The 11,640-nt window shown below is 39.0% G+C and overlaps 1 protein-coding gene across 1 annotated transcript in view; it reads left to right on the forward strand.

Annotated features, from left to right (window-relative positions):
- Positions 1-9,861, forward strand: part of LOC133986917 (B-cell receptor CD22-like) — a 29,485-nt gene extending 19,624 nt beyond the window's left edge. Inside the window, exons 5-10 of the mRNA XM_062426350.1 lie at positions 848-1,117; positions 8,094-8,354; positions 8,449-8,536; positions 8,640-8,697; positions 8,946-9,051; positions 9,137-9,861. Coding sequence (XP_062282334.1) covers positions 848-1,117; positions 8,094-8,354; positions 8,449-8,536; positions 8,640-8,697; positions 8,946-9,017 — 749 coding nt within the window. The 3' untranslated portion in view covers positions 9,018-9,051; positions 9,137-9,861. The remainder of the gene's footprint in view (positions 1-847; positions 1,118-8,093; positions 8,355-8,448; positions 8,537-8,639; positions 8,698-8,945; positions 9,052-9,136) is intronic.
- The last annotated feature ends 1,779 nt before the right edge of the window (positions 9,862-11,640 follow it).

Consider the following 11,640-nt stretch of genomic DNA (forward strand, 5'->3'; position numbering starts at 1 on the left):
GGATTCACAAGTTGCTTCAAGTTTCATGATAGCTAGATTCTAGGAAAGCAAAGACAAAGCTGGTCATGTGACCATACACAGCAACAACAGTCAGGTTTACTAACTGCGTGATGGCAAGAACATTTAAGCTTTAGAAAGCTACAGGTTCAACATGCAGTAGACTGACATCATTATTATCCGAGAGGGAAGGACTAAAATGAGTTTGATATATAAAACTTTGACACCTCCTGTTGCCGGTTCAAAAGAATGGCAGACATCAATTTGTCAGAATTTTCAAATGAAACATGCAAACCATAATATTTGGAATATGCTTAATAACATTAAAGGCATCTACACATGTACACAACAGAAAGAATCCTTTAACATTATACATAATAATATGAATGTGATAAATCTCCATAAATGTTTCCTTCTCCAGATGCTCCAAAGCTTCCCTCTGTGTCAGTGAGTCCCTCTGGTGAAATCATTGAGGGCAGTTCAGTGACTCTGATGTGTAGCAGTGATGCTAACCCAGCAGCTAAATACACCTGGTACAAGAAGAATGTAAATCCAGACCTTCAACCTCTCAGTAAAGAACCACAGTTTGTCTTCAGCTCCATCCAGTCCTCTGACTGTGGAGAATATTACTGTACAGCTGACAACCAGCTGGGGAAGAAAACATCTGAATACATCTTTATTGATGTGAAATGTGAGTAAAACAGACTATTTGGAAATCAACATACAGCATTTAATCTCCTCAATCTTGTTAAAACAAAACTTGGAGACATTTGTCTGATCGTTTCGACTTTCTTACTAATGTAACCCTTCCTCATTTTATTGTCAATTGATATTAATATATCTCCTTCAGATGCTCCACAGCTTTCCTCTGTGTCAGTGAGTCCCTCTGGTGAAATCATTGAGGGCAGTTCAGTGACTCTGACCTGTAGCAGTGATGCTAACCCAGCAGCTAAATACACCTGGTACAAGAAGAATGTAAATCCAGACCTTCAACCACTCAGTAAAGAACCACAGCTTGTCTTCAGCTCCATCCAGTCCTCTGACTCTGGAGAGTATTACTGTACAGCTGAGAACCGACTGGGAAAGAGGACATCTGAATACATCTTTATTGATGTGAAATGTGAGTAAAACAGTCTGTTCGGAAAAAAACACACAACCGTAAATCTCCTCAACCTTGTTAAAAAACTGGTAAATATTTGATTTGATTGGTTTGATCATGTCTCTGCCTTCTTCATATTCAGTCTGCTGCTGTAGTTCACTGAGCAGCTTCAGTTCATCATGTTGTACTAATGCAACCATTCCTCATTTTATTGTTAATTCATACTGATATATTTCCTCTAGATGCTCCAAAGCTTCCTTCTGTGTCAGTGAGTCCCTCTGCTGAGATAGTGGAGGGCAGTTCAGTGACTCTGACATGTATCAGTGATGCTAACCCAGCAGCTAATTATACCTGGTACAAGGAGAACCAAACACTGCTTCAAAGGTCAGAGAGACATTTTCATTTCACCTCTATCAGCTCTGAGGACAGAGGGATCTACTACTGCAAGTCTGAGAATAAATATGGACTGATCAACTCTTCATTTCTACTTATTGATGTCCAGTGTAAGTATCAATCAATCCATTTTTATTTATATAGTGCCAAATCACAACAAAAGTAATCTCAAGGCACTCAACACAACTCCAGGACAAGCCTGACCAGCCCTAACTATAAGCTTTATCAAAAAGGAAAGTCTTGAGCCTACTGTAAAACGTAGAAAGGGTTTCTGCCCCCCTGGACCCAATCTGGGAGATGGTTCCACAGGAAAGGAGCCTGATAACTGAAGGTTCTTCCTCCCATTCTACTTTTAGAGATACTAGGAACCACAAGTAAGCCTGTGTGCTGGGAGCGAAGTGTTCTAGTAGGTACATAAGGTACTATGAGCTCTTTAAGATATGATGGAGCCTGACCATTGAGAGCTTTGAAAGTGAGGAGAAAGATTTTAAATTCTATTCTGGATTTTACAGGAAGCCAATGCAGTGAAGCTAAAATGGGGTTATATGATCTCTCTTTCTACTTTTTTTCAGTACGCGTGCAGCTACATTCTGGACCAGTTGGAGAGTCTTTAGAGACTTGTTAGGGCAGCCTGATAATAATGAATTACAATAATGCAGTCTAGAAGTAACAAATGTGTGGTCTAGTTTTTTTCAAAATACAAAACAACTACACATCTTTTGGGCCAAGGGTGGATTCTAGGGGTGTGACGATACACTCAGCTCACGAGACGAGACGATACACGATATTGGGTTCACGAGAATGAGAGGAGATGAGATTTTAACACTATTTTCAAGAAAACTTCAATGACGAAATATATGACTGGAAAAATAGTCTTGTACTTGACTGAAAATCACAAAGTGTAAGATAATGCAGCTGCATTTTGAAATGTTTAAAACAATCATCTTTTAATGAATGTCACTTGAGTTCAACTTTCTAAGTATGAATTATCATATACAGTATGCAAACACTGTAAACGCCCCCCCCCCCGCCTTTAATCTCAGAAATTCTGAGTTTTTTTCTGGAAATATTACCCCCCACGTCTCCAGGTCAGTTTTTTTTTTACATATATGAAACTCGAAAAAGCAGAGGTTTTATTCTGTCAAGCAATCACATCGCCTCACTTTGCAACACTGGAGAGTCATGGCTTGTCGTGCATTATGCCTGCTGTGGAAGAACTGATCAAATTGTACTTTTCACTTGGGTTTAGCAATAAGGAGATACTTGTTATCTTAGCCAAGAGTCAACATATCATTCTAAGCATCCAGTCTTTGAAAAGACATTGTATGCCTCATACATTTGTGAGTCCATTTGTCGCAAACTTGCGACTTTATATGTTAGAGAATATCTACGTTTTTTTCTCAAAATATTACCTCCCCCCCCCCCCCCCACATATGACCCTAATGCACTGTTGTAGAAAACCGATCGTCTTTTTTTTTTTGATTGGCTAAAAGAATAAAACACATTTTTTTTCGACTTTTATTTCTTGTGCATTTGTGACTTTGTGCTGTCAGAGAATATACAAGTTTTTTTCCCCATAAATTTACAGATTTATTCCCAGAAATTCTGAGTTTTTTTCTCTAGAAATATTACCCCACGTCCTCCAGGTCAGTAATTTTTTTTTTTCTTGGTGTGTATGCTCAGTGCCGCCCTCTGCAAGATGCCAATATGTAAATCCGCCACTTATTCTGTTTGCAGCTGAATACTGCTTTGCGAGACAACTTTCCCCTAAACGAAAAATATTGTCATGTTTAATCTCCTGAGATCTCGTCACATCCCTAGTGGATTCACAAGCTGTTTGGAGTTTCATGATTTGAAGCAAAGAGGACATTCAACCAACTTCTCTATTTTTCTAGGAAAGCAGAGACAATGCTGGTCATGTGACCATGCACAGCAACAACAATCATTATTATTCCTGAAAAAATTAGTTTGTTATATAAAACTTAGACACCTCCTGCTGGCGGTTCAAAAGAATGGCAGACATCAATTTGTCAGAAGTTTCAATTATACATGCAAAACCATAATAATTTGGAAGATGCTTAATAACATTAAAGGCATCCACACATGTACACAACAGAAATAATCCTCTAACATTATACATAATAATATTAGTGAGATGAATCTCCATAAATGTTTCCTCCTCCAGATTCTCCAAAGCTTCCCTCTGTGTCAGTGAGTCCCTCTGGTGAAATCATTGAGGGCAGTTCAGTGACTCTGACCTGTAGCAGTGATGCTAACCCAGCAGCTAATTACACCTGGTGCAAGAAGAATGTAAATCCAGACCTTCAACCTTTCAGTAAAGAACCACAGTTTGTCTTCAGCTCCATCCAGTCCTCTGACCCTGGAGAGTATTACTGTACAGCTGAGAACCAGCTGGGCAAGAAGACATCTGAATACATCTTTATTGATGTGAAATGTGAGTGGAACAGTTTATTTAGAAAGCAATATACAACTGACAATCTCCGCAACCTTGTTTAAACAAAACTGGGAGAGATTTGTCTTGATAATTTCTGCTTTCTTACTAATGTAACCCTTCCTCATTTTATTGTTAATTCATATTAATATATCTCCTTCAGATGCTCCAAAGCTTCCCTCTGTGTCAGTGACTCCCTCTGCTGAAATCATTGAGGGCAGTTCAGTGACTCTTACCTGTAACAGTGATGCTAACCCAGCAGCTAAATACACTTGGTACAAGAAGAATGTAAATCCAGACGTTCAACCTCTCAGTAAAGAACCACAGCTTGTCTTCAGCTTCATCCAGTCCTCTGACTCTGGAGAGTATTACTGTACAGCTGAGAACCAGCTGGGGAAGAAGACATCTGAACACATCTTTATTGATGTGAAATGTGAGTAAAACAGTCTATTTAGAAAGCAACATACAACTGTTAAAGACCGTGTAAAGTGAATTCAAACATTTTCTTCTTAACACATTAAATAGGTCATTAATGTATTTCTAAAAAAGGTGTAAAAAGCATTTCAACCATTTAGATTTGAATTGTGGAGCTAGGCTTCACAAACTGTGTTTCAAGATTTCTGTGTCTGGATTTACGGGCGGGTCTGAAAATCACCGCTGTGTTACGTAACCCAGCGGTGTTTAGCATAAACCCGCCCCTGCTGCTGTAGAGGTATAAATACATTCAGCGCACACTACTACTACTACTACAGTCTACAGTTAGCCAGTTAGCTGAGTTAGCCGCCAAGTTAACCGCCGAGCTAGCCACCGAGCTAGCTGCCGAGTTAACCGCCGAGCTAGCAGCTGAGTTAGCAGCAGAAAGCTCTCAGACCTAGCGTCCATGTTTCTGGTAGAGGTGGTGACTTTGATTGACAGGTGACACTTGGTAGGGGGCGGGGTTTCAGCGGACTCGGAGGGCACTCCCACAGCGTTTGGGAGCAGAGAAAAAGGTTGATTTTTACACAACTTTAAAGCCTAATTTCATATATTTGGCGATTTGTCTAATAATTCAAATTTGGCAGGGTGGTTAACAACACACTCTTCAGTGGTATGTCAAACTCAGAACACATATTTATTCTTACTTTACACAGACTTTAATCTCCTCAACCTTGTTAAAAAACTGGTAAATATTTGATTTGATTGGTTTGATCATGTCTGCTTTCTTCAGCTCTGCCTGCTTCACATTCAGTCTGCTGCTGTAGTTCACTGCGCAGCTTTAGTTCATCATGTTGAACTAATGCAACCATTCCTCATTTTATTGTTAATTCATCTGATATATTTCCTCCAGATGCTCCAAAGCTTCCTTCTGTGTCAGTGAGTCCCTCTGTTGAGATAGTGGAGGGCAGTTCAGTGACTCTGACCTGTAGCAGTGATGCTAACCCAGCAGCTAATTACACCTGGTACAAGGAGAACCAAACACTGCTTCAAAGGTCAGAGAGACATTTTCATTTTACCTCTATCAGCTCTGAGGACAGACGGATCTACTACTGCAAGTCTGAGAATAAATATGGACAGATCAACTCTTCATTTCTATTCATTGATGTCCAGTGTAAGTATCAATCAATCCATTTTTATTCATATAGTGCTAAATCACAACAAAAGTCATCTCAAGGCACTCAACACATAGAGCAGGTCTTAACCGTACTCTTTAAGTTTAATTTAAAGAGACCCAACATTCCAACATGAGCAAGCACTTGTCAACAGTGGCAAGGAAAAACTCCCTTTTAACAGGAAGAAACCTCAGGCAGAACCAGGGTCAAAGTGGGCGGCCATCTGCCTCGATCGGTTGGGGTAGAGAGGAGAGAGAGAAAGGATAGGAGAGAGACGCACATTGAAAATCAACATTGAAGTTAGTAGGTCCGGGACTGGAATCTGTCATCCCGACGTCTACAGGCCCGGATTACCTGTGAGATGAGAAAGCACAGAGAACTCCATGAAGAACTTTGAGTTAGTAAATGCATTTATAGTGTGTGAATGTAAATGGATATAGATTGATGGATAGAGAGAGAGGGAGGAGGAGAAAAGAGCTCAGTGCATCATGGAAGTCACCCAGCAGTTTAAGCCTATAGCAGCATAAACTAGGATCTGGTCCAGGACAAGCCTGGCCAGCCCTAACTATACGCTTAATCAAAAAGGAAAGTCTTGAGCCCACTGTTAAACGTAGAAAGGGTTTCTGCGCCCCGGACCCAATCTGGGAGATGGTTCCACAGGAAAGGAGCCTGATAACTGAAGGCTCTGCCTCCCATTCTACTTTTAGAGATACTAGGAACCACAAGTAAGCCTGTGTGCTGGGAGCGAAGCGTTCTAGTAGGTACATAAGATACTATGAGCTCTTTAAGATATGATGGCGCCTGACCATTAAGAGCTTTGAAAGTGAGGAGAAAGATTTTAAATTCTATTCTGGATTTTACAGGAAGCCAATGCAGTGAAGCTAAAATGGGGTTATATGATCTCTCTTTTTCTAGATTTGTCAGTACGCGTATAGCTGCATTCTGGACCAGTTGGAGAGTCTATAGAGACTTGTTAGGGCAGCCTGATAATAATGAATTACAATAATGCAGTCTAGAAGTAACAAATGTGTGGTCTAGTTTTTTTCAAAATACAGAATAACTACACATCTTTTGGGCCAAGGGTGGATTCTAGGGGTGTGACGATACACTCAACTCAATAATCCTTTAACATTGTACATAATAATATGAATGTGATAAATCTCCATCAATGTTTCCTCCTCCAGATTCTCCAAAGCTTCCCTCTGTGTCAATGAGTCCCTCTGGTGAAATCATTGAGGGCAGTTCAGTGACTCTGACCTGTAGCAGTGATGCTAACCCAGCAGCTAATTACACTTGGTACAAGAAGAATGTAAATCCAGACCTTCAACCTCTCAGTAAAGAACCACAGTTTGTCTTCAGCTCCATCCAGTCCTCTGACTCTGGAGAGTATTACTGTACAGCTGAGAACCAGCTGGGGAAGAGGACATCTGAATACATCTTTATTGATGTGAAATGTGAGTAAAATAGTCTATTTAGAAAGCAACATACAGCTGTGAATCTCCTCAACCTTGTTAAAAAACTGGAAAATATTTGATTTGATTGGTTTGATCATGTCTCCTTTCTTCAGCTCTGACTGCTTCACATTCAGTCTGCTGCTGTAGTTCACTGATCAGCTTCAGTTCATTGTGTTGTACTAATGCAAACATTCCTCATTTTATTGTTAATTCATACTGATATATTTCCTCTAGATGCTCCAAAGCTTCCCTCTGTGTCAGTGAGTCCCTCTGCTGAGATAGTGGAGGGCAGTTCAGTGACTCTGACATGTATCAGTGATGCTAACCCAGCAGCTAATTACACCTGGTACAAGAACAACCAAACACTGCTTCAAAGGCCAGAAAGACATTTTCATTTTACCTCTATCAGCTCTGAGGACAGAGGGATGTACTCCTGCAAGTCTGAGAATAAATATGGAAAGATCAACTCTTCATTTCTATTCATTGATGTCCAGTGTAAGTACAAAACAACTACACAGCTTTTAGGGGTGTGATGATACACTCAGCTCACGAGACGAGCGTTACGACACGATATTGCGTTCACGAGAACAAGAGAAAATGAGATGACTTCAATGACGAAATAGATGACTGGAAAAATAGTCTTTTATTTGACTGACAGTCACAAAATGTTTTGAAATTCTTTAACTAATCATCTTTTAGTGTTTTTAGAGTTTTTTTCTCAAAATATTACAGCACCACCTCCAGGCCAATTTTTTATTCTTCACATATGACCCTAATATGCCGTCGTAGCAAACCGATTGTCTTTTTCTTTTTGATTGCTTGAAAGAATAAAACACCTTTTTTTCTCAAAATATTACCCCACGTCAGTAGTTTCATTTTATTTTTTTGGTGTGTTTGTTGTATAAAACTTTGACACCTCCTGCTGGCGGTTTAAAGGAATGGCAGGCATCAATTTGTCAAATTTTTCAAATAAAACATGCAAAACCATAATCATTTGTAAGATGCTTAATAACATTAAAGGCATCTACACATGTACACAACAGAAATAATCCTCTAACATTATACATAATAATATTAATGAGATGCATCTCCATAAATGTTTCCTCCAGATGCTCCAAAGCTTCCTTCTGTGTCAGTTAGTCCCTCTGCTGAGATAGTGGAGGGCAGTTCAGTGAATTTGACCTGTAGCAGTGATGCTAACCCAGCAGCTAATTACACCTGGTACAAGGAGAATGAAGACTCACCTAAAGCATCAGGACAGATCTTCACCATCACTGATGTCAGACCTGAACACAGTGGGAATTATTCCTGTGAAGCCCATAACAGAAGAGGACGTCATAACTCCACCTTACATCTGACTGTTGTGAAAGGTAAGTTACACACACACACATACACGCAGACAGCACAAGAGGTCTTCACCTATTGAAGAGGTGTATCTTCTTTCTGTTGGTCCCAAATTTTTAGGGAAATCAGTATTTATAATGATCGTCATCGGGTTGACTTTGGTGGTCCTGATACTGATTCCTCTCCTTCTCTTGTTTCTGTGGATGAGGTAAAACAATAAAGAAAACATCTTTTCATTTATCTTCGTTTTTAAGTAAATTTTTATTTTGTTAAATGTTAAATATTTCTCGTTTTTGTTGGATTCATTCCAGGAAGAAGAAAACTCTGCGCTCCAACACTGAACTGAATCAACTTGTAGAGACTATAAAGGTGAGAGAGAGAAACCTTATTGACAGAACTTAACCAAAAGTACAGTTATATTTATTTGACTTATAAATGTACTACAACACATTATATTATCAACATGAAATCATTAAGTGAATTAAAAAAAATGTTTAAAACAGCTTTCTGGTTAGACCTTAGGAAATATCTCAGCACAGAATTAAGTCTGAAGCATTATTATGCAGATTGCACAAATGATGCTTTTTGAGTCTCATATTGTCATCTCTCCCCATCAGTTGGACCCTTGTGCTGTGTATGAGTCTCAGATTTGCGGGTCAACACTGGAGCAGAGACAGACGAAAACCTGAAGTAAAATCCAGTCAGGTTGGAGCCTCCTGAAAGGTAAAAAACAGGCTGACATCTGATTCATAGTTACAGTTATGAGATCTACCTCATCTAAATCATCTCATCTTTTGTTCTGATGCAGTTGAACCAGAGGCTGGACTCACCTGATGGAAACAGAAAGTAGTACAACAGTGAAATATGACAGTGGAGAGAGAGGCTGTAGAGGACCATGTGGACGTTTTCATGTTCAGTTTTCAGCAGCAGCTGCAGGTAGAAGTGAGCAGCACAGACAGTCAGTAACAGCATGTAGCAGAAGCTTTGAGAAGAATGTGCTGATGGCAGCTTGAACTGAATCATGTCGATGTGTCAAACATGATTGATTGTTTAGATCAGTTGAATATCAGGTGGTGTGTGTGACTCAACTGATTTATAATTTACTGAGTGTTCCGTCTGAACTAATGCAAGCTTACTTTTAGTTATATTACAGATATTTAGGATTAGAGCTGCAATGCAAACTGTTATTTTAAATGTGTACATACTGTAATTAATCACTATTGATGAATCCTGATTGGCTTCTTGTGCAGTTTACTGTATATTTTCACACATCAAACATAATCTCAGTTTTATCACACTTTGCTGAATGTCACATTATCCAGGTGTTGCAGTGGCTGATATACAATAAACAGCCAGCTTCCCCGACATCTCCGTAGTTGGAAACATGATTTCAGTTCCCTTTCACTGCTGCAGAGGGCGACAGTGTGCAGAAAGTTTCAGCTATACATAGTTTTTATGTTTATTTTTCAGGATCTGAATGTATTTACCAGATATGAAGACAAATCAAATTTTACTCTTTTCTTTAAATCTGTTCTTTTGTGGCCATTTATTTCTCACTTACCCTCTAGTTTAAGAGGAAACCGTCATAGTTTATTATGATTTGGGATATTGCTAAAATGAAGATGCACAGACACAGTTTGTATTGAAGAAGACCTTAATTGTCATGTTATCTGTTTATCCTCTTTTCAGTGCATTTAAACTCTTTGGGGTCAGTGAAGCAGAATATGTGGCAGTTTACTGAGTATGAAGCTTTTTCAGTATAACAGTCCATATTTGTTAGTGACAGCTGTAGATCACTGACTGAATCATTTTCATACTTAGACACCTCGACTGTGAGAGTTTGTTTAACTACTGTACAACAAGGTCACCAATGTGAACAATCAATGCTTCTGAAACTGAACCTCTAACTGTCATGATTAATGAATTTAATGTCAAGTGTAAACATATTAAGATGCAACTCAAACATAAAAAGTGAAAAGTACTGAAAGTAACTTTAAATGTGTAAACAACCAGTGATGGATGGTAAAATGTTGTCTCAGGGTTGTGATTCAGTATCTGTGATGTTTCACTGCCCTCTAGTGGTGAAGCTTCAGTGTTGCAGAGAGTCAAAGAGACTACTACAGAGAGCATCTTCACACAGCAGAAGAACTGATTTCTGATGTGCTCTGTGTTACAGTCAGAATGATTGTGAATGAGTGAGTTTACAACTGTAGATGTAAAACATTTTGTGATCTAATTTACACATAGATCTCTGAGAATGCACTGCTTTTTACTTGTTTCTTAATACTTACAATAAACACTGTGCTCAGCTTCTTACTTCTCATACTGATGCACTACATCTCTTTGAACTCATGGTGGTGTATTCAGTGTCTCAACATGCACTAGAAGTGTGAGGAGATGCATCAAACCAACTGTCACACATCTGACACATACATCACATGTTTTCTTTAGACACAAACAAACTGAAAGGTTAAAATTCAAAAATGAATTATTTCTCTTTAAATTACCAGAAGCACAGAAGACTGATCTCTTATTCTCAATATAGCAAAGATCACAATAAGTCTCTAGAGAACAGGAAAACTTGCTTGTCACATACGCTTATACTGTCACTTGGCTCCTCATGCATATTCATATTAATAAGAAAGAGGAAGGAAATGTACGCATTTAATTTAAGCCTGATATCCCACTTCTGCTCACAGATCACAGACGACGAGTATCTTAACAGACAACGCCCTTCTCTGCTGTAAGTAGAACAGTTTACTGATATAATTTATAACTATTACATGTTGTTAACATTATTTGATGTATTTTATTGTCTCTGAAGCCTCACAGAGAGATGAGAGGAGCAGCTATGAGTTTAACAGCAGCAGCCAGAGGATTTTTTGTCTTCCTTCTCTCTGTGTCAGGTACTGTATATCTACATTTACATTGTAGGACATTTAGCACACTTATTCAGAGCAGCATGAAGTCATTTTAAGAAAGTAAATGAAAAATATCTCAGATCAGCACTTTTGTTGGTTTGATGTGTGATGCATTATGATGAATAACAAACATCCACTTCTGTTCATGCCTGTGTAAATTATAGCTGTTAAGTGAAAGCAAAATGATAAAAAAAAATTAAAGATGTGTCTGCATCAAAATAAACTCCCGCGGCTGTACTGAACGAGAAGAGCCGATGTCTGTCGGAGAGAGCCGAATCTTCAGCCTCCTGCTCAGCAGTCTGTTTGGCTGAAGCAGGGGCGGGAGTTTATTTTGATGGGCACACCATTCGGCCAATCACATGCGAGGACAGACTATGATCATACCATTATG

The sequence above is a fragment of the Scomber scombrus genome, chromosome 2 (genome assembly GCF_963691925.1).
Source record: "Scomber scombrus chromosome 2, fScoSco1.1, whole genome shotgun sequence".
Lineage (NCBI taxonomy): Eukaryota > Metazoa > Chordata > Actinopteri > Scombriformes > Scombridae > Scomber > Scomber scombrus.